A 22,942-nucleotide genomic window follows, 5' to 3' on the forward strand; every position below is an offset into this window, starting at 1 on the left:
GTGCGGGCTTCCCACGGGGTCACAGCCTCCTTTGGGCACCCACCTGCTCCAACATGGGGTCCTCCCTGGGCTGCAGGTGGAGATCTGCTCCACCGTGGACCTCCCTGGGCTGCAGGGGGACAGCCTGCCTCACCATGGTCTTCCCCACCATGGGCTGCAGGGGAATCTCTGCTCCGGCACCTGGAGCACCTCGTCCCCCTCCTTCTTCACTGACCTTGGTGTCCGCAGGGTTGTTTCTCTACATGTTCTCACTGCTCTCTCTAGCTGCCATTTCTGTGTCTCCCGCAACTTTTTTTTTTCTTCTTAAAAATGTTATCACAGAGGTGTTACCACTATCGCTGATTGACTCAGCCTTGGTCGGCCCCGGGTCTGTCTTGGAGCCAGCTGGCATCGGATCTGTCGGACACAGGGGAAGCTTCCAGCGGCTTCTCACTGAAGCCATCCCTGTAACTCCTCCCTGCTACCAAAACCTTGCCACACAAAGCCAATACAGTACATGATGCGGTGCACAGGAGTGTTCCTGTAGGGATTTCCCAAATAGCCAGTCACAAGCCTTGGCAAGCAGCAGCTTAGTGGTAGATGTTCTGGGGAGTGTGTTTGTTCTGGGAGAGGCAGGCTGGAGAAACGGGCTGACGGGAACCTGGTGAAGTTCAACAAGAAAAAGGTCAAAGACCTGCAGCTGGGGAGGAACAGCCCCATGCACCAGTACCTGCTGGGGGTGACCCAGCTGGAAAGCAGCTTTGCAGTAAAGGACCTGGGGGTCCTGGTGGGCACCAAGTTGAACATGAGCCAGCGATGTGCCCTTGCTGCAAAGGAGGTGAATGGTATTCTGGGCTGCATTAGACAGAGTAGTGCCAGCAGGTCGAGGGAGGTGATCCTTCCCCTCTACTCAGCACTGGGGAGGCCACACCTGGAGTGCTGGGTCCAGTTCTGGGCTCCTCAGTACGAGAGAGACATGGACATACTGGAGAGTCCAATGAAGGGCCACAAAGATGATGAAAGGACGGGAGCATCTCTCCTATGAGGAGAGGCTGAGACAGCTGGGATGGTTTATTCTAGAGAAGAGAATGCCGAGGGGAGACCTTATTAATTTATGTATAATATATATTTATATAATGCACCTGAAGGGAGGGCACAAAGAGGACAGAGCCAGGCTCTTGTTTCCAAAAATAAAACTGCTGATTCCCCCCAGCAATTTTATTTTCAAATAATTGAAATTTTCCTTGCATCACCTGGTTGAAAGAAGCAGCTTAATGCAGTTTTGAGCAATCCAGTTGCAACGCAACAGCAGATTCCTCACACTGCCATTTACAGAATGCCTTCAGCTGGTGTGTGGGGCTTGACATTCATAGAGGATGTAACACATGAAGGTATCGGAGCAGATGAAGATGAAAACACAGCTCTTAGCATACTCAGCTAAGTGGATGCCTGCTGAAACTCATATGGAGTTCACTGAGCTGAGAGGCTTAAGATGGGAATGTTCCCAGCAAGGGTAGGTCTGATTTTCAATAACCATGCCTGCAACAGTCAGACCTGGGGAAACTGTGAGAAAAAACCACCATATCTTAAGCAGTCTACTAGGAGCTAAAAACTTTGAGATTTCATCTCAGATTGTCTGGGTTACTTTGGATGAGTCATTTTGTCTGTGGCAGAGTCCATTCAACCATCAAGAGACGATGCTGTCCCTGACTCCTAGAAAGTTGCCAGGCCCTACAGAAATAATGCTGGAGACTTTGCCTGTTTTGTCAAAGTAGTGGTAGCAGCTACAGAAGGAAACCTAGCAGTTACTTTACCAGAGAACCCCAGTGAAGAAACAGCTTCTCATGTTATCGTGATGTCTGTAGGTGAGGTGAGCATGTCTCCGAGCTTGCCTAGTTTACCTTGTAAATAGCGCAACAGCTTTGCCTCCCCTAGGATTTTACAGTGCAGTGCATACTAGACTATTTTACCTTTTAGCTCTTCAAACATGGCCTCTCAATCTCATCCCAAAGAGATACTCAGGAAATGTAAAATAAATAAATACATTAGGTTGCTTTCAAAGTTGACCATTCTTCAAAGGGAAAGGATTTTCAGCTGCGAATTTTACTTTCAATGGTGCACACGGCACCTTTGTGCGTTCAAGTTTTTACAATACTAAAGGGATTTGAAGCAAATATATTCATTTCCATGAAAAGCAGTGGAACAAATCTCTTTGGCAGAGCTTTTAATCTTCTGTCTAGAGCATGTTGATATAGCTGATTGATATACACTAATTTTCTTGGAAGTAAGTTCTTTTTGGATGAACTCTTGTAAGCAGTGATGAATGAATACTGGAGGAGCATGGCTTGCAGATCAAGGTAAGTTACAATCCTCATTCTCTATGGCATTTCTGAGGCTGCACTTGGACAGTGTTTGGTCTGCTGAACCCCAATTCAAGAGGAACATGGAGAAACTGGTGAGGGTCCAAGGGAGGACTACCAAACTCATCAGAGTATGGAGCACTTACCCGCAGGGACTGACAGGGGGAGCTGGGCTTGTTTAGTCTGACCAAGAAGAGGTTGGGGTGATTAAATAGCTGCTTACAAATACTTGAAAGGCAGTTGTAAGGATGTTGGAACATGACCTTTCTTGGTAGGAGCAGAAGATACAACATGGGGCAATGGCTGCAACTGCAGATTGCGGAGTTCCGACTGGACATGAGGAAAGATGTCTTCACCAGAGATTAGTGCAACACTGGAACAGATCACTGGAGAAATGGTAGGTTATCCATCCTTGGAAGTTTTCAAGGTTTGACTTGACAAAGTCACAGCTGACAGCGTTGGCAGCAGTCCTGCTTTAAATGAAAGGATGGACTAGATAAATTCCAGAGCTCCTTCTAACCGGCACTTCTGTGATGCTGTCAATGAACGCAGTGGGATTCTTCGTTCAGATACAGGATGCTTAATGCTCTTTTTGCACAACTGGGGCACCTGTCCCTTTGAGCTATGCCAAATGACAGAAATTCAGATTCACTGAGAGAAATCCAGGAAAGATAATACTGAACACACTCTCCTCATGGATAGGCTGACACCTTGCAGGAGTTCTCTTGCGGCGCTTAGAGTTAACCACTTAAAATCTAGCCAAAATGATCTAGAAAGCCTGTTGGCCTTCTCAGCTCTACTCACAGCAGGTGGAAATGGCAGGAGAGAGAGGGAAAACTCATTGCCACTGCCTTGTCTGCGCCACCACCTACGAGCTGAATCACATGGGCCGTGCAGAGACCCTTGAAATTAGGCTGCTGGGGCCCAAGTTGCTATTGGGAATGGGGTGGAGGCCAAGCAGCTTGAGGGCAGATTTTAGAAGTCAGTTCGGTGTCTGTGCATGCTCATTGGTACCTCCTGGGATTCTCAAGCTTTTAAAACCTTGCCCCCTTCAATTGACTGAAAACATTTCTCTTCAGTTTTTGGCTACACAGCACATTTTTGACCAAGGTCCTAATGATTGGGAGCTGGCTTGTGAGCGGTGTGAGCTGGTTGGCTATTTGCCAAAAAGGGTAGCCCTACCTTCCTCTGCTGTGTGCAGTTCTGCACCTCTTCCCTGTAAGGTTTGTGTTCAGTCAGTCCGGCTCCCAACCTGTTCAAGCCGATGTAAAGTGTCATCTTCAAGAAGGCTTTGACCGCCCCACATACAAATCCTCTTCTCTGTGGATGAGGCAGATCTTCCCGGGTTAGATTTATTTTGGGCAGGCAGAGCAACCGTTAGGCATCAGATGGAGAAGGCAGAGCACAAACCTGGGCTGTCTTTTGTGCAGTCCCCAAGGAAATTGGAGATGCACTCCCATCCTCTCCTTTCCCATGCAGGTCACTGCAGGGCAGAATGAGGTCTGCAATGAAGGTTTGTTATCTCATGGCACTTGGATTTCTTAACTCTGAAGTTCCTGAGCTTACCAAACTTCTGATGATGATAGTGGGAGAGGGGAAGGACAGACAGGTAATCATTTCATCCTGCACCCTTTTTAATCCAAAAATTATGCTTTACATCCTGTAACATAGATCTCCTTTCTTTGGAGTTTGGGTTAGGACTATAAGAAAGACAGGTATTCTACTGCCACTTGCAAAGGTAATAATTACCAGAGCTATTGATCCTCCTGCTGCAGACCAAGGTAACTATGGTAAAGACAATGGTCAAAAAGAAATTTCCCTCTGTGATGCAACATCGCCCATCACAGTGCATTACATGGATTTTCACATAACAAAAACAGTAAGGACTCCATCAAACAGCAATAACTGGATCTAGATGTGCCAATAACTTGACCTGGAACTAAAACCAGTACAGGGAAAGCAAGACCCAGGCCATGTCTGTTCGGTTGTGTGAGGGCAGCTGCTGCTCTGGGGAACTGGTTAATGTGTTACACGCTGTTAATGGGTTGAACTTTTGGCAGCTTCCCATCATGTCACTGTCCCTCTTTCTGTCAGGGTGAAGGCCAGATTATCTTAGATGACTTGATTGTCCAGGCACTCTCTGGCCCCTTTTCCTGGCATTAGCCCTGGTGGGACAGGGAATGGAGAGCATGGGGGCGCAGGGTGGGTGAAGGGGGAAGGTTTTCAGAGTTTGCATTCCCTGTTTTCAGATCCTGCCTGTAAGCGGGGGCGAGGCTCACCCGCTCTGGTTTCCCAAATGCTAGCTCAATCTCCTGCCCCCAGTTTGAAGGAAATCAGACCTCTCCCGCTCCTCCAGCCGCCGTGACCGGCGCCGCGGCCAGCTCCGTACAGGGACCCCTGCCAGAAATGGAAGCCTTCCCCTTACCCTCCGCCGTTAGCCCTCCTTTTCTTTAGCCACTACCTTTCCTCTTCCGTTGCCTGCTGCCCTGCCACAAAAAAAAGAGACGGCTCCAGCCTGCTGGGCACCCTGCCCTCCCTCTCCCCCCCAGCGCCTGGCCTTCTGCCCGGACTCAGAGCTGCTAGTTCCAGCTCCTCCGCACCGCCTCTCCCCATTTCCAGATGGGCCCTGGCCTCCAGCCCTTATCTCCTCCAGCCCCTGGGCTGTTTGCAGAAGAGAGTATAAAGGCTTGGCTCAGAGAGCGGAGGGGGAGTACGAGCAGCACCGGACCAGACTGGGTGTCTGCTGGACTCACCACGACCTGCTCCGCACCATGGGGAAGGACGGGCTGCTCATCAAACCCAGCGTCTTCCTCCTGCTCCTCTTCTTCCTTCCCGGACACAGCTCGCCTGCCACAGAGCCGTAAGCTGCGCAGGGGGGTCTCTGGGCAGGCAGGAGACCTGGGTTGTATTTCTGTCTGTCGCTTCGTCTTCTCATCTTTTGCCTACTTTCTTTTACCCGGGAATAAAGACAGGGGCTTTATTTTACCAGGGCTGGGTAAAGCGTCTTCTACAAACAGCAGCTGTAGTGCTTCAGGGGCACCCAAAACAGTCCGTGAAACTGAGATATCAGTAAAACTTCAGGAAAAAAAAAAGAAAAAAAAGAAAATAGAGGGAAAGGTCTATGAGAATACCTTTTGCTGCTTCAGTGAATTGATAGGATTTCAACAAAATTTTCTGCACAGAATTGGTGCTTTTGAAAGGCAACTTTTTATAACTGTTTACACATTCAGTTTTCCTTAAGAGATAGACTTTTTTGAAAAGACAGTGAAAAGTTTCGTTTTGGGTTGGCTACCCTACTCCCAGGCTGAAATGCCCAGGAGATGGGAGTGGTTTTTTGATTGATAATGGGGAAAAAAAGGACAAATAACAGATCTGGCATGACCAGAAATGGTTTTATTTTTTAATTCACATTTTTCAGCTCAGCCAAGGGAATGAAAATTCCCTTCTCACCCAAGGTTAGATGGCACTGTCAGACTGTGACTGTTAAGGTCTGTGAGGGTATATTGTGCTGCATCCTTTCTTCACCCCCTTTTGCCCTGTTTGTACGTGGAGTGCGTGTTGTGTGCATGTGCGTCGTACTTGTATGCAGGAGCAGCGCATGCGAGGTCCTGATATCCCAGAGGCTTTCTCCTTTGGCTTTTTGGCAATGTCTTTTCCTCCGCAGCAAAGCAAGGCTGTGCTGCAGCGCTTTCTTCAAATGCAGACAGCAGGGCTGGGATCTGAGGGGCCAGAGCTTTCTCCCCGTAGACCAACTGATGGACGTCAAGGTGTGAGAGCCGCCCATACCGCTAAAGCGAATGCCCTGCCTTACTGCTGAGATGTCAAGGGCTCTTCTCCCAGATGCTCGCTCCTCTGGGGATGCTTGTCAGAGGCCAGTCCTCGCCCACCCAAAAGGAAGCCCTGTTGCCATTAGAGGGGTCAGGTTTGATTCCCAGATGCAGTGCTGGGCACCGGGACACCACCGGCACGTTGCTCCCCTGGGAGGGAGGTTGCGTAGGGCTGAGCAGGGACCCCCTGCTCCGGCTGAGACAAGAGGGGCTTGCTTCCCTGAAAACCTGAAATTTTCTCCAGTGTTTTTGCTGAAGATGTGGCACCACGCTGTGGCAGTTTTGGGTCTCTGCGAGGAATGAGAGTGCTACAGACGGTTGGCAGCGTGTGGTCAATGGCGTTTATTCACTGGGTACCGGCATTGTGCGGCTCCTGAATCCCAGTAACAGTGTCCAGCAAAGGTGACAATTGACTTGTCCCCACTGGTGTTATGCAGGGTCCCAGGAGGAAGCACTGCTGTTGTGCCAGAACCTGGAAAAACATACCCCTTCCAGACATCTGCACTGAGGATTTCCTGTGGTATTTTACTTCTGAGACCGGCCTCTCTGCTTTTCCCTGCTGTTACAGACATGCTGGAAATCTTGTTACACTCCTAGAAAATGCACCTCTCCCCCTGTGCAGTGAAGGCTGTAGTCATCAGACTGGTTTATTTGTTCTTTCTGTACAGCTCCTGTTACCTGTTCCTCTGACCTGTCTTTCTCCCCTCTTTCTAGGCAGTATATGGTGCTACTGCCCTTTCTGATACACACTGATTCTCCTGAGAAAGTCTGTGTTCAACTGACCCACCTGAATGAGTCTGTGACGCTGAGTGCCACACTCGAGTATCAAGGTGAAAACAGGAGCTTGATTGATGACGTGGTGTCAGAGACGGACTTGTTCACCTGCATCCCTTTCTCGGTGAGTATCTCATCCTTGTGGGCTGCTCCCTTGTGCCAGGGATAAACTGTAAGGGCGCTGAGTAGTAATGACCAGAGTAACACTGTGTAGGTATTCACATCCTTCTTGGCCAAAGGCATGTTCACATCCATCCTCAACACCCTTTCACTGCTGAGATCTCCTTAGCGTGCTATCTGAATGGGAAACGCTGAATCCTGGAAAGCCAGCCCCTCTCCAGGACAGAAGGACGAGAGGCCAGGAGAAAGAAGTGGTTTTAGTATTGATGCTCCTGATGGCTGTTTGGTGAACAGCTTCTTCAAATGGCTCTTCACATCATCCTTCAACAGCCACAGATTGTCACTTGAGTGCCTTCAAATTGGGGTAGAGCTTTTGAACCTCAGATACTTTTTGACTTGTGGGTATAGTATGTAGCATTCGCTACATATCAAGGTGCCACGCTTAGATCACTGGTCGGCCCGGACCAGGGAAAGAGACAGATAACACACACAGTGTGAGCGCCAACTTCCGCCTTTTATTGCGCAGTTAATTCCTTTTATACTAACAAGGGGAGGTGGGGTTACAGGTACATCACAAGGCTGCGACTAACCCTCTAACTTTCCGTGACAACGCGAGATCTTCCGAACGCCGACCCCTACATAGTACACTGCAGTAAGAACATAGAGCTGTGATTGCCTGTGACTGAAAAAGAGAGTGAGGCAGGAAATTTGTACCTTAATGTAATTGATAGCCCCAGGGACTATAGCAAATTGTGGGCAGCTAGGGTAGTTGGTCATTTGGCTCAGAGCACAGATTACATCTTTGGCCTGAAGGCTGAAGAACGGGCCTTCAGGACACTGAACAGGTTGGTATCTGTGTCTGGCTTTGTCAGATATAGGCTGAAGATTGAGTTTTGTCACTTGGAGAGAGATGTATAGAGATCTGGCGTGTCTGGTTTGGAAAAGGAAATGTTCTGCAAGGACTAGGGACATTATCTGAAAGAGAAGGGGTATTCCATTGCCCCTGTGAATGTCAAAAGGAAAAGGACAGAAAAGTTTTGGTCAGGGCAGTAAGAATTTCTTGAAATTGGGTGGCAGAGGTGGGAGTGCCTTTGCTGCACAATACTTGGACAGTAGGAATATGGGGCAAGTGAAGACCAGTCTCTTGTTCCTGATTATAGTTCTCCTCACCTCTGTGTTGGGTCCATCAAGATTATATTAAATCTCTTATTTCCTAAAGGCCAGTTCAGTTCTGGAAGCCTTTAAAGGTGGTCCATAACATAGTTGCTTTCTTACTCTCCAGCTTCCAAAATCAAATAGCCCGTCACCAGTCACATTTATCACTGTGACGGTGAAGGGGGCAACACTGCAGTTCAGGAGCCGCAAGTCGGTGCTGGTCAAGAATTCTGAGAGCTTGGTCTTTGTCCAGACAGACAAACCCATCTACAAGCCTGGACAGACAGGTACCTGGGAAGGGGTGGAAATTTGCGTTTGAAGAAAAAATTCATACTAAACCTGTCGTTTTCTCTGGATACTAAAACTGTGCGGCCAGATGTTGACTGCTTTCAGTGGGGGTCAGAACTGCAATCTCATGGCTGAGGCTTATGTTTTTAATGCTCCATTTAGGAACAATTTGGGGAACCTTAGATACATGCATATATAATCTGGAGCACCTGCACACACTCCCTCTGTCAGTGGGGGCTCTATTGTTGTGGTCCGTGCAGTTACGGTCCACATTAGAATCAGAGAAAGACTGGATATTTGTCCTACAGAGAACAGGGCCAAAATTCAGACTGTCACAAAATAGCTTTTAAAGCTGCAGCTGATTTTGCTCAGTGAAGACAGAGAGAACTATATAAGCCATTTATTTCTTCTGGGCCATTGATCTCCTAAATTTGGCCTGGACAGAAATGAATGTCCTAAAAGAGACGCTGAATTCTCTATCCATCCAGAGCCAACACAAACTTGCAGCCAAGTGCTGAAATAATTTGCTTGTATTCATCCTTCCTAAGAAGTCAGTCTAGTTATAACAAAATTAGAAGACCCATGTGAATTCCCATGTAAAAATATACCCTTGCAAAGTAAACAAAGGCAACTTAGATTTAACTTTGGTCCTGATTAATGAGATTCTGATGCCCATGATCAGTAAGGTGTTCACACTGCCATGGATTTGCTCTTAACATCCTCTTATTCATGTAATTTCTTACATGGGTAACCTTCTAGCATGACTTAGCTTTCTAGTGAATGGAATTTCTTTAGAAGAGAACAGCTCTGTTCTCTGTTGTACCATTTGTTTTTGCAACTGATGTTTTCTGGTTGGTGACTGCACTGTGGAACCTCACTGTCTGCCTTTCTCCATCAGTCCTGTTCAGAATTGTTTCTCTGGATACAGACTTCCGTCCCCTGAATGAAGTGGTAAGTATGATGCTTCCTTTTCACTAGTTACTTGGCCTTAAGTCATCTGTGTGGGGAAAGGGAGGAAAGAAGTGTCTTTTGGGGAGAGCTCTCAGTACGCGGAGATAGTTGTGCAATTCCTGGCTTACCTCAGGTCTTGTTAACAGGGTCTGTGCTTCAAATTTCTGCATAAGGCTGCCTTCTGCATTCTTAGAAAAATTTGACAAACTGCAAATGAACCATGCTGGTGTAAGCACCTCAGCAGTGGGCAAATCTACCATTATCACAGTGTGCACCTGCTCTTATTAGTATTGCAGATCATCCAGAGTTAGTGATTTCAGCTGACTTTTCTGCCTGAGACAAAGGATTGTCCCCCCCTCTTGATGTACCTCAAAATACTCTGTTGCTCCGTCCTAGGAACTTTTTTCCTTATCCCATTGGGTGATCAGCTTGTTCCCTGAAACATGGTCATAGCCCTGGTCATTTGAGTGTGTTGCTTGCACTCTGTCTAAATATGCTGTTTCCTTTCTTCTTTTTCTAGTTTCCACTGGTGTATATCGAGGTATGTACAAGCATTCAATTCATGTTCACATCTATTGCACCTCACCCTGGGCAGAATAACTACCAGTTGCCTCAAGATGATTCTTGTCTATTTTATGTATTAAGCAGGTCCATTACATTAATTTGAATATACAGAGCTTTAACTCATATGGTGGCGACCATGTACTCTGGGCCAAGGTTACAGCTCCTTCTGTTGTCCAGCCCTGGGCTCCCCACACAACCCTGCTAGTGCCCCCCGCTCCTGTCCTGCAGCCTTCTGAAACACTGGGGCTGGGCGTCCCCTCACTGCTTTTGCTTTTTAGTTCTTGTTGCAGGCTCCCACTGTTCTCACAATCTCCTTGTGGTCACATTCTCTGTAGGACCCAAAGAAAAACCGTGTGTACCAGTGGACAAAGGTAGAGTTAGAGAAGGGGTTAATCCAGCTGTTCTTCAACCTCACCTCCGAACCTATGCAAGGGACCTACACAGTGGTGGCACAGAAGGCCTCTGGGAAGACAATTCGGCACCCTTTCTCTGTGGAGGAGTATGGTAACTGTCGCTGCAGTTTCAAGTTCCTAACAGCTAGTCCTGTGAGGCATGAAAGCTTAATTGAACAGGGTGGTAGATCTGACCAGGATGTCCCACATGGCTGGAAAAACACCTCTGTGTCCTCTCCCTCCCAAGCATCATCCCTTTCTGAGGCGTGAAGACTGAAGGACTTGAGCCACCCATCTCCACTCCTCCCTAAGCCCCAGGCCATGCAGTGCAGCTCTTCTGACTGCCCCTCTTAGCAAGGCTCCCATCAGGGCAGCTATGTGCTTGGATTAGTCTGTGCTGGCAACCACAAGCCTCACCTCCTTTCAGAGGTGAATTTAAGGCCACAGCCTCATCTCCAGTTGTTTACTGTCAAGTGTCATGCTATGAGTCTGGCTCCCCCTTGCCTAAGGCCCAAAGACCTTTTGGTGTAGGCTGGGGCTGTCTGTAAATTCAGACCTTGCCCTTCCTCCCCCACAAGCTAAGCCTGCAGCTCGCATGACGCCTTGGTGCCTTAACGTCTCTCTGGTGCTCTCACCACTATGCCCGTTCCATCTGCTTGGCTAGAAAATGGTATCCCAATACACACCGGCACACGGTCGCAACCAACATAGGTTCCCACCCCAGCAAGCCAGCTGTAGCCCTTGTTATATGGTCTGACATGATCTGGCTCATGCAGCAGAGGTGAATCCTAGAAGGTGAGTCTGGAAGTCCTTTGACTTTTTTCAATTGCAAGGCTGTTCCTATGCCCTGAATCCCTCCTAGCTCTCCCAAGACAGTCACCGTCCACTTCCCCTCCTGCAGCTGGGTTTGGATGTGATGTCACCCTGTGCTAAGTCACCGGGGAAGCTATGGGGTCTTCCTATTTTGCAAATTGGTGAGGTCTACATGCTTTGGAAATGCAGACACCAGGCTGCAGTCCCAGTTCTGCATGTTTGTGGGAGACCTGTATTGACTTAACTCTCTATTTTACTGTATCCTACTGCTGTGGTACTGATAACCCATGTGTTATCTAAGAAGCTGCTGTATTTTAATAGCTGGTGTAATAATCTTGTCTTACCTGGCACAGTTGTTGGCTGAGTGCCTGTGGTTTTCACTGACTTCAGTGGGATGTGCAGGTGACAGAAGCCTCTCAAATCTGACCATTTAGATGTAAAAGGGTTTCAGGTCATTTGTAAGAATAGTCTTTGAGCAGCCTTCATGTCTTATTCTTATGTTATTCCCCACCACATACACTGTTTTGCTTTGGTTTTGCTGCAGTGCTGCCAAAATTCGAAGTAACAGTGAAAATGCCTAAGGTGATCACCATTCTTGATGAGAAGCTGAAGGTGACAGTTTGTGGTCTGTGAGTGCCATTCTTTCAAGTCCTTCTTGGTTTCAGGTCTGTCTTCAGCTGCTGCTGCAAGTCCAGTTGGGAGACTGAGATATGATACTTCATTATATTTCTCAACCATTTTGGGGCCCCAGGACCAAACACACTACATCTACCATTAGATAAAAGGCAACAATATTGCTTGGGGCACTTTGTATGTAACATGTAGAAACTTATTGTTCTTCTGTTTTTTTGGAAGGGGTTTTTTTGCATATTTTTTTGAGTCACAGAGGATTTCAGACCAGCTACAGTGTTAGGGAAGAGGTCTTCAGTTTAGTTTACCTGGGAACGGTGTTTTAACTGTGGCTTTTTCTTGTCATTGCCGAGAGGAAACCATAAGTGATGCAGCTGCCCTCTTTCCTTTGGGCCACCTCATTCGATTCTGCACAGCAATGTTCCATGCATCCTGCAGGGACAGCCACAGCTCGGGCTGAAGAACGAGCCAAAAGACCCAGTGGACATACACACACAAACCAGTTCCATCAGAATTGGGTGGTGGGGTAGATACTTGCAACATGTTCTCCAAGATGAGGAGTACTCTCAACTAAATCAGCATTAGGGTAAATGAATTCTGAAGACTTGTATGTTATTCCCAGGGATGCAATCAGGACTATAAGATTCAGTGCTCCTGCCCCCGTTGCCATGCTTGATCCTAAAATGTTACTGAATTTCTTTCTGCTTTTTATTCCCTGTGATGACCCTGCTGTGTCCTGGAGGCAGCTCTAGGGAAGAGTAGCGGCGGGTGAGCTAGTAATTTTTCTCCATGCCTCTTACATTCCTAATGGCTCTGTTTTTCTTTCAATCCTCCCCGCTGGTAGATACACATTTGGGAAGCCTGTTCCTGGCCTCGTGAGCTTCCGTGTCTGCCGAAAGTTTGAACATGCAGCCACTGCCTGCTATGGTGAAGAGGCTAGAGCAGTGTGTGACGAGTTCTCTGGACAGGTGGGTCACAATTACTCCTGTGGGTAGAGCGATAGGAGAAAGTGTGGTTTATTGAGCGTGCCTTGTAGGCACAGGTTTGGCCTGAGTATGTACGAGTGTAGTGTGAAAAGGGGAGAGACTCCATGTATTTTAAGGAAGCCTGAAGAAGGAGAGAAGATTCGGTAAGATGAAATGTGAAAGGTAAAAATAGGGGGAAGGTCTGTGCAGTAAGAAAGATGTGTGTAAAGTCAAGAAGCTGATGGAGAAGGAAGAGATGGAAGAAACAGAAAGAGGTCAGATGGAGTGTAGAGAGTATAAGAGAGAAGTAAGATAGAAAAGGCATGAGTCATGAGGGAAGAGTTGGGGTTGGCTTACACTAGAGACAGTGTGTGGGATCAGAAGTTAGTGTCAGAATCAGGAAAGGAGCAGAAACCAGGGGAGGGGTGATGCAGTTTGTGCAAGAAGGAAAGGAATATGGGTTTAGTGGCAGTGGTTAAGACAGACAGAAGAAAAAAAGAAATCACTTTTTTCACTCTTCAGACTGGCAAGTCTACAAGAGCAAAATGGAATGATGTTTGGACCATGGACAGGTGCAACAGGGCTAGCTTAATTGACAGGAGCTGGGGTAATAGCAATTGTGGAAATATGCCAGGACAAGAAAGCAAGCAGAAGACATTCTTACGGTCCTTGGGGTCTGCTACAGTATGATCCCCACAATTGCCTCTGCCACTGCTGTTGTTACCCATGTTAAAAGAAAATATGAACACTGCAGTGCTAACCTCTGTTCCAGGCATCTCTTTGCTTTTCTGTGGAGACCTGCCTTGTACATGAAGATGCTGAAGTGAAGTGGCAAGCTTTGGAAATACTTTTCCAGTTGTCATCTTCTTTCTGCACATACCTAGGCTTTGTTTTATGTATCACTGTGCATTTCAAGCCAGCAGCTATATTCTAACGTGCCTGATGCCAGGCAAACATTTCCTGTGTGGCATATGCTTGAATAATTCCCTATGCTTCTGTGTCAAGTGCTTGCAATTTCAAACTTTACACACACATACACAAAACTCTTCTAGGTTGCAAACTCTTTGCTCTGATGTTGCTGCAAGTACTTCAAAATGCTCCTTGCCAAGTTACTTATGTGCTTTTCCAGTTTTGATAAAAACAACAGAGAGAATGGTCTGTGAGGTTATGGGCTTCTCTTCCAGTTCAGAGCAACGCACAGTGATGGATTCATTAAGTTGAATAAGCATTATATAAATGAGACTATAAAGGTCTTCTTTGTTTTCCTCCAACAGACAGACAACTACGGCTGCATTTCTGAAACCGTAAAGACCAAGTTATTCCAGCTCAAGAGAAGTGGGTATGAGAATAAGCTCCATGTGGAGGCTAAGATTAAAGAGGAGGAGACAGGTATGAACCATCTGGATCAAAAAGCCATGTAATAAGCTCAGGAGAGATCAGCAGAGGGGCCTGCCAAGTAGGAATGAGGGAGAAAAGCAGACTCTTGCTTTTCTGAAATCCTAAAGTTTTCCTACCTGGAGGCCAGGAGCATCAACAAAATTGCTTGTCCAGCAAAGGAGGGTTGGGTGGGCTAAAAGTAATTCTGGTCAGGCAGAGGCAAATTAATTCTTCATGTTTCTTCCTGCAGGAGTGGAGTTGACTGGAACAAGCTTCTCTGAGATCACAACCACCATTAGCAAAATCATCTTCGAGCATTCAGACTCTCGCTACAAACCCGGAATCCCCTACTTTGGGCAGGTAGGGAAATCATGAGAATGGAGTGCCATGAGTGCCAAACAATCATGCTACTGAACCTCCTGGACAGATACATGTCCCCCCTCTGCAAAGATGCTGGACCTTAGTGCCGCTAATCCCTGTGGGCCTCCTCTCCTCTGCAGGCTCTCGAACTGGGGAACAGCAGCCGAGAGCACAGCCCTCATTCTGCTTATCCCTCTGTCCTTGCGGTTCTGCTTCTCCGGTCAAGTAAAATTCTGCTTTTCCAGTCACCTGTTTAATAGGAGGCCTAAGGGGTGTGAGTGCATGTCAATCTCCACGAGCACACCTCTGACCCAGAGGTGGAGATAAGAAAGGGCCAAAGAAATAAGATTCAGAAAGTTTGCAGCTCTCTCTGAAAGAGATAGGTAATGCACATGTAAAGAGCAGTGGAGGCTTCCTTGTCTGACATGAGCCCAACATCCTTAGCTTGGAGGTCTATCAGTCTGTTCAGGTGACAGGCATTCCTCTCCTTCTATACTATACTGGTTTTGCTCCTCCAGGTGAAACTAGTGGATGGGTCTGGTGCTCCAATCGCCAATGAAGTTGTGAAGATTTCTTTACAAGGAAGCCAGGAAACCAACTATACAACAAATGAAGAGGGCAGGGCACAGTTTGTCATGAACACTTCCAAGCTGAACTTCGATTCTGTTGGAATTAGGGTGAGTGCTGCGGGCAGAGGAGGTGATGAAGTGACCTACAGGGCTGGAAGGGGAGTACCTCTGAAGTTTCTACTATATATGCAGAAGCACTTAGCTTCTTGTTCCTGGTTGGTTGTGCCAACCTTGACACCAGCGTGGTGGAAATAATCGTACAACAAACCAGGTTGCCAAGTCACAATTGTACTTAGCTTCTAAGTATTTGATTCCTGCTTGGTAATAGTAATATAGGGTTAGAAGGAACATCAAGAGGTCATAATAGTCCATTCTGCTCCAAGGGATCACCAGCCCTACCTAGACAAATCTGTTTCAAGGGTAAGTCTAACTCCCATGGTGGAGTGCTGCTTGTGCTTCGCTGTCTTTTCAGTTACATGATTTCCCAAGTATCTCATCTCAATATCCTTTGTGGTCAGTTAAGGCAATCTGCATTTCTCAGGGTTTAATTTAGCATTCCAAGTTTCTAAGCGGTTCTCCTTATTTTTTTTTCTTTTTTTTTTTCTTTTTCCTGCCATAAAGAAAAAAAGAGTATGAACCATTCACAGAAATTCTCCCCCTGGTGTGGAATTTGTTTATCTGGGAAAAATAAGTGCTGCTGAGCATCCTTTTGTTAGTGGAAAATGCAATATGTGTGTAATATGCACATTTCATAATATTTCACCCTGGAATAGGGCAGATTGTCTAGAATTGTATTTGCTCTTCTCCCTACAATTCTCTTGTCACAGATTAAAACTATTAAAAATTATCCAGAACTTACCACTAGGTGCTTGAAGTTTTCCGAATTTTGCAGGGTGAAGAAAAGGCAAGAGTTCTCAGGCATAGTGAGAAAGATAAGGAAATAAGAGCACATGAGGCACATGAAATGCTGAAGTAGCACCCTTCTAAATGTGAAATATCTTCCCCTTGCTCTCATTTTTAAGAAGATCTGGACTCTCTCAGGTCCTAAACTTCTGTTCAATTTAGGTTTTGAATTCTTAGGTGGAGACTCTTCCTCCTTTTCTATAGCATCCTTAGCTTGATCTTGGCACTGGTAATCTCTGAACTGAACAGCACTATCCCTTCTCCAGTGCCAGTAATAAGAAGAAAAATGAAAATCAGCTTCTTTTCTCTTTAAACTAACAGGATATTAGAGGGGGCAAGGTATTCGGGTAAAGAGCCCTTGAGGTGATACTGATAGTAAACAAACAACTGATATGATTCACCTTGTTTGAGACAAACTCCAGATTCTCTGGGAGTGAGATCATTCCCAAGGATTTGCGAAGGGTACCATCACCCTGTCTTGCATCTTCCAAACTCACGGGGCTTTTTGTAGGTTACCTTGTTGCTTAAAAACAAAAAATACAAAACCTTTAATGTTAGGCCATGAATTTTGGCTCTAGTTCAGCCACCTGTGTTTGAGGATCTATGTGTGTATTTTCTCCTTTTCCAGGCAACTCATAAAGTACACCCCTACTGCTATGACCGTTCCTGGGTTGTTCCGTATTATGAAGAAGGCTATCTCCAACTAAAGCGCTTTTACTCTCCTAGTAATAGCTTCCTCAAAATTGAGCCCCAGTCCGAGACACTAAGCTGTGGCTTCTCCACAGAGGTCCGGGTGCACTATATCCTTACTCCAGCAGCCGTAGGAGAGCAGAAGAAAATCGTCTTTTACTACCTGGTAAGCTTGCAACTGCCATACGGTGAGGTTGTCACTGGTAATTGTAGGGGGGCTGGAGATGGAAATTGTGGTTTGTGGCAGCAGGCTTTAAACGCTTTCCCATCATCCTTCATATGTTCTTTTCCCACAAAAAGGAGGGGCTGGGTTAAGAGCAGAAGAATAAGGATGTCCCAGTGCCCCCTGGGTGAGCACTGGGATTCTGCCTCAGGGAGGCAGAGAACAGCTGAGCAGGGTGTGAGCAGCAGACATACAGCTCAGTTGCTCTCCTCTCAGGTTCCCCCTCTTTGAGGTTTGGCTCATGTATAACCTCAATCACAGCAGGGTTTCTCCTTCCATTCAGGTGATGGCCAAGGGAATCATTAAGCAAGCGGGCACCCACATTCTGGATTTGCAGCAGGAAAGTGGTGAGTTCCTCTCCCCTGCCAAATTGTCGCTGTCCTGGGAGGTTAGGCAACTGTGGCAGACATACAGGCTGCTTCCATATAAATGCAGGGATCCACATCTCCAAGTCCCCTAAGATATGGGAAGAGTTTGAGCTTGCTTTGCCTTTATTTAGGCTTTGCACAGATTTGCTCTAATCCCCTGTGCCAGCTGTCTTTCTTCTGCCACTGCACTTCTGGGGCTCCAGTGCTCCTAGGAGACACAGACCGATGGTCTGTTTTTAGAAGCTGAACCAAAATTCAGCACGCTTATGCACTGGAAAACAGGACTTGAAACAGGCTTTTTCAGTCAGACAGTGAGATTTATACATCTCTGTGAGCACTAATTCATCCCACTTGGAGCCCTGGAGTTTCATCATGGCTAGGATGAAGTTCAGAACGAAGTCAAACCTAAGAATTTTGGCTGCTCCAAGAGCAGGTTTCCTGTACCTTAACTTTTTGCTGTTGTTTCATTTGCTAGCCAATGGGGTCTTCTCACTACAGCTGCCTGTACAAGCTGATATTGCTCCAGTGGCCCAAGTGCTTGTCTATACCACTGCCCCCAGCAGTGAGGTAATTGCTGATTCAACCAAGTTCAACGTAGAAAAGTGTTTCAGCAATAAGGTAAGTGTCCACTTCTTGAGGGAGCAGCCATCAGACTGCAGCATGGTCAAGCTCATTTATTTAGATTTATCCTGGCTAAGCTCATTTCTTTAGATTTACTAACAATGGACAAGCCACTTATAAATTGTTCTAGGTAGCTTCACTGCTTACTGGTTTGTGCTAGCTTGGAGGAGATCAGCTGCTAGGAAAAAGGTGCCAGCAGGGACTACACTCATAAAAACCCTCTTAGCAACTAGTCGCAGCCATTGATCTCACAGACGGTCCTGGGTAAGAAAAGGGGGGCTGCATGTCTTATGTCATACTGTAACACATGCATTTCACTCCTTTTCACACAAACTCATTCCAGCAATGAGGTGGCTGCTTGTGGGGTCACAGAACAAAAATAAAACACACACAGCCCTAGTCCAGTGGGGGAAGCTAATACTTGTCAGATCTTTCAGCTCCTGTACATCTCATCCTGTCATTTTAATTTCTATTGTGTGTAAATGGAGATAAACCTTGCCTGAACCTGCTGCGCAATGCACCGTGGTGCTTCAATAGCAATGGTGAGACTGAAAGAGTGCAGAAAAAGAAAGCCTTTCTGTGAGCGGGTGGACCATTGTTCTCTTATAGCCCCACAGATTCCTTATTCAGAAGAGAAGACTGATGTATGAGCAGCCTTAAGAAGAGAACAACCTCAAAAATTCCCATCCAGACTTCAGAATAGTAGACAGGGCACTGCTAAAGACAGTCCCTTGTCCTGCTAAAACCCAAGCTAAATGAATTCTTGAGACTGGTGTCACTGTAGGAGCTTGGTCACCTGAATTTTGTTCATATATTAAAGGTCATACTGTGCACTACAGTAAGGTCTGGGTGCAAGCCAAGTGCCAAGTGGTTTATGTGCTCAGATACTGCTTTCCTCTCTGAAAGCATCTTGAAGTTAAAGCTGTTGTCAGACCAGATAGGACAGACTTTTGGCTATCTCTATGCTAGACAGTTTTACTAGAAGCAAGCTTGCTACAGCCCTTGTTGTGCCATTTCCTGAAGAACATTTTTTTTTGCACTCTCAAGATTAATAAATACACCCTGGGAGAGGTGGGGGGTGCCAGCAGAAGGTATGCTGGGGTCTGGGTGGGACATGAGGGAGACTGGCAGCTGATGCTGCTTTGTCAGGCAACTTGTTTACTCCGAGGGTGCTTTGATCATTGCGTATGAGGGAAGAGTTTGTACTTCTGAGGAGAGGGAAGATTTATGCAGGTCAGCCATCTTATTACAAAAATCGTGTGAGATGGTGATGGTAACAACTTCTGCTAGCAAGGACTTCCAGGACAGAGGTTGGTAGGGGCTTGTTAGAGTTGTGAGTTAGGTTTTGGGGAAGGCACATGAATGTGGCAGGCCAGTTCTTCAGAATCATTACCAGCCAGTAGATATTGCAATATTGCTCCAGGGCATCACTGCTTCTCATGTTACCAAAGAATCTGCTAAGCAAGGTCTTTGCAAGCCTGTTTTCTCTCCACATACAGTATCTGGGTGCAGTACAGAGACCGGGCCTGGCTCAAGACCATGCCCAGCTGCCTGAACAGATCTAGCTGCTATGTGGGATTATCTCATCATATTCACAGTGGCCATAAAACATCAAACTGCCTTAAAATTTTTATGAGTAATTGCAATGCTTGAAGTTGCCAAGAACTGTTAGTGCTGATTCCTCTGGTGCTGCAGGAAGGAAATCCAGCTCTGCAGTAGCACAGAGGCAGTGTGTGTGTCTGCGTGCATGCCTGTGCCGGCTTTGTAAGGTTGGAACCGATGCACTCAACTGGAGGGAAAAGTCCGGCAAGGGTAGGGCATCTGTGACGCAGCTTTTCCTGTGGCTACAGGTGGACTTGAGCTTCTCTCCTTCTGAAGGCCTGCCTGCCTCTGATGCTCACTTGCTGTTCAGAGCCTCCCCGAACTCCCTCTGCGCCGTCCGGGCTGTGGACAAGAGCGTTCTCCTCATGAAGCCAGAAGCTGACCTGTCACCCAGCTCTGTAAGTGCTGAGTCTGTGCAGCAAGTCAGAGCAAGTGCAGCCCAGTGCTGGAGGGGGAACAGTGAACAGCCCCTCTTGTCAGTGCTGGCACAGGAAGGCTGCCCTGTGCTGTTTCTCGTCTTCGTCCAGTGGGCAAAAAGAGGAGAACTGGGCAGCAGCTGTTTCTTAGGGGGTTTGTGCGATTGTAGGGATGGCACTCAGGAAGCTCTTTTAAGGGGACTGCTTCTCTTGGCCAGCGCCAAACACTGTTGTTTGATGATCATTTTTCAGTAATTGTCTCCAGCCATGGATTAATTTTCTTGGAGTAGCGTCTGGAAGTGTCAGAGTTTATTCCCCTCACGCCAAGCAGCAAACGACAATCCCTGAGTAGGTACAAAGTACTGCATATGGGGTGGCCAGTGTCATTTTTTATATATGTGAGCCATAATAACCAGAGTAACATGCTGTCCATAACAAAAGAGGCAGTATCTCCAAATTTGGACCTCTTTTTTGACTCCCAAATTCCCATTGCTCCCACCACAGGGAGGACCATGGCAATGTGGATGTATGTGCAGGTGATGGGACTGTTTTGGTGCTTGCATCCAACTCCCTCAGTTGTGTTTTGTGACAGTGGACACTGAAAATGCCAAATACCCTGGCTTTTTCTGCCTAGGTTTATAGCTTGCTGCCAGTGAAGGAATTGCATGACTATCACCATGGTCCAGACATGCTCTTGGAGGAGCCCCTGGAGAATTGCATCCCCTTGAAGAAGATAGTTCTGAATGGGATCACCTATTCTCCAGTAGTGATGATGAATGAAGAGGACACTTACAGCATTCTAAAGGTATAGCTCTCTTGCATGGTTAGGGAGTGGAGTGGGAGAAGGACTGAGAATGCTTAAGCCTTCTGTGGCACGATGCAATGTAACAAGGGAAGGGTTTGTGAATCTGAATGATCTGACCACTAATTTTTATCCAGAGGCGAGTTCAGTGAGAGTCATAAACTTCACCTGTCTTGCCAGCTTTGCTCCCCACTTGGTGGAAAAGGGATCAAAGTTTTCTTCTTACAGGAAAAGCTTTGAGGTTGACTTGAAATGAGGTTCTAATGGGAGGTAAATAATCCCATGCCATTACAGTTACCCCAAATAAATCAATACATCCTTGAGCTGCATTGTAGCTACAGACATTTCCTTCCAGAAAGAAAATTCTGTATCTACTCCCTGGCTCATCCTGACCCCTAGGCTGGAACTGGACTGGAACCAGTGCCCTAGAAACAGAGGGGATCTATCCTTTGGTCTTTCTGAGCCACCCAGGCACCCAGACCCAAGGCTGGGGGGATCGTCTCAAGGTCCAATCCACAGACAGTAACAGCTTCTCCTTTTGAGGCAGTAAAATACCAATGTCAGGTCTGCTGTGTAAACCTCAACAGGAGTCAGTATCAAAAACCAACGTTGGGTTTCTCTCCCATAGGAAATGGGTTTAAAGGTTTTCACAAATACCAAGGTGAGGAAACCTTGGTATTGCAGCACTGACAATTACATGCCTGCAGGACTCGGCGTTGCATCATCTTCAGTCATGTCTGGAGCACCTATACAGGCAATGAGGACAAGCGGTAAAGGAACTGGGTTTTGTTATCACCTCTGTTCTGAACAGAGATCCTGTCTGTATTTTGGGGTGAATACGTAAAAAAGAGCTGGGGTTGTGAATTGAACTCTTGGAAGTAGTACTGAATTGGTGGGTTTGCAGATTTCAGCTTCTGCATCAGTGTGGGGCTTATCTCTTTTGCTGCGTTGTGAAGGTCTACAGACAAGCTTTGATAACCCTACATTAGAAGTCAGCAGAACCAGGTAGTTTTCAAAGACTCTGGCAGAGCAGAGGATATTATTCTGCTGCTGAATTCTCTGCTCACTAGGCTTTTACAGTAGACTTCTTTTCCCAGGTATCACTTAAGTTGTCTCCAATACCATTTTCAATCTGTCCTCATTGACTCATCCAGTTTTATGTATGGTCAAAACCAGATGAAGTGGATGACAAAATTTTCAGTGACAAGCTGGTAGACTTTGGGGGCTTAGAATGGTAAGATGGGTGTGGTAGAAGTCCAGTCTGAAATGGACCCACCCTATTTCTAAGGGTATCTCAACTCTTACACTGTAGCTGTTTGGGCAGCAGAATTGGCCATATCATCCTCCAGAGTATCATATTAAGGGAAATATCCTAGAAAATCTAAGTTATTTTAGCTGGATAACTGATTCAGAGAGTTTTCCCTTGGCACAACAACCTGTGCTGTTGTACATGTCCAGTTTTAAGACAATTTCAACTTCTGACACAAGTTGCTAAGATGCAAGATATATGCTTTTTAATTATTTTAAACTGAAATAGACAGCAGTAAGAAGACTGAAATACCGTGATAGAAAAATACAAGCAAGCCATCTGTCACTCTTGCTAGGAGCTATGTGATACAGCTCTGATAGCATCTTTCACTTGTGCTCTGAGACCTTCTCAGACTCTGGAGGTGCCCATTGCACAGATAGTATGGATACTTGCTAGCTTCAAAATTGTTATTCAAATGTAGAAATTAATTTAGCCAAAGTAAAGATGACCAAACCTATAATTTAGTTAAGAGCTTTTCTTTTTTATCTGTTTGGGTGTATTTCTCTTTCTGTTTGTAAAAGCCAGGCAAAGCAAGTCCCACCCACCCCATCTTTGTTTTCCAGTTGTTCAAAACCGAAGTAAAACAAAGGCTTATTTTTTACCAAATTTCATCCCAAACTCAGAATATTTTCTTGGGAATAATTTTTGCATGTGAAAATTTTGTTTTAGTCAAAAAGTCTTTTTTTGCCCCTCCCAAATTCCAGCTGCTTGATTTTAGTTTGAGCATCTTCAGCCTAGTTCTTGAGGAGGCCATAGATTTGGCAGGGAGGTGGTTTTCTCAGTCACAATGACCCTACAAACACACTGCACCAGAGGGATGTTCCATTGCTAGCTGGCTTGATAGGATGGAGAGGGATGTCATGTTAAGACTGTACCTGAAAGGG

General features: G+C 46.4%; 1 protein-coding gene across 2 annotated transcripts in view; it reads left to right on the forward strand.

The window, feature by feature from the left end:
* The first annotated feature begins 4,945 nt into the window (after positions 1 to 4,945).
* Positions 4,946 to 22,942, forward strand: part of A2M (alpha-2-macroglobulin) — a 31,393-nt gene continuing 13,396 nt past the window's right edge. Inside the window, exons 1-17 of one of the 2 annotated variants that reach the window (XM_075051596.1) lie at positions 4,946 to 5,199; positions 6,881 to 7,064; positions 8,343 to 8,502; positions 9,402 to 9,454; positions 9,975 to 9,995; positions 10,354 to 10,522; positions 11,768 to 11,852; positions 12,698 to 12,821; positions 14,093 to 14,207; positions 14,446 to 14,555; positions 15,074 to 15,232; positions 16,656 to 16,883; positions 17,224 to 17,287; positions 17,784 to 17,926; positions 19,780 to 19,929; positions 20,582 to 20,752; positions 21,378 to 21,519. In XM_075051596.1, the coding sequence (XP_074907697.1) occupies positions 5,111 to 5,199; positions 6,881 to 7,064; positions 8,343 to 8,502; positions 9,402 to 9,454; positions 9,975 to 9,995; positions 10,354 to 10,522; positions 11,768 to 11,852; positions 12,698 to 12,821; positions 14,093 to 14,207; positions 14,446 to 14,555; positions 15,074 to 15,232; positions 16,656 to 16,883; positions 17,224 to 17,287; positions 17,784 to 17,926; positions 19,780 to 19,929; positions 20,582 to 20,752; positions 21,378 to 21,519 (2,167 nt within the window). In that variant the 5' untranslated portion in view covers positions 4,946 to 5,110. The remainder of the gene's footprint in view (positions 5,200 to 6,880; positions 7,065 to 8,342; positions 8,503 to 9,401; positions 9,455 to 9,974; positions 9,996 to 10,353; positions 10,523 to 11,767; positions 11,853 to 12,697; positions 12,822 to 14,092; positions 14,208 to 14,445; positions 14,556 to 15,073; positions 15,233 to 16,655; positions 16,884 to 17,223; positions 17,288 to 17,783; positions 17,927 to 19,779; positions 19,930 to 20,581; positions 20,753 to 21,377; positions 21,520 to 22,942) is intronic. The other variant, XM_075051597.1, reaches the window with a different exon arrangement.

Source organism: Buteo buteo, chromosome 19 (genome assembly GCF_964188355.1).
Source record: "Buteo buteo chromosome 19, bButBut1.hap1.1, whole genome shotgun sequence".
Taxonomy (NCBI): domain Eukaryota; kingdom Metazoa; phylum Chordata; class Aves; order Accipitriformes; family Accipitridae; genus Buteo; species Buteo buteo.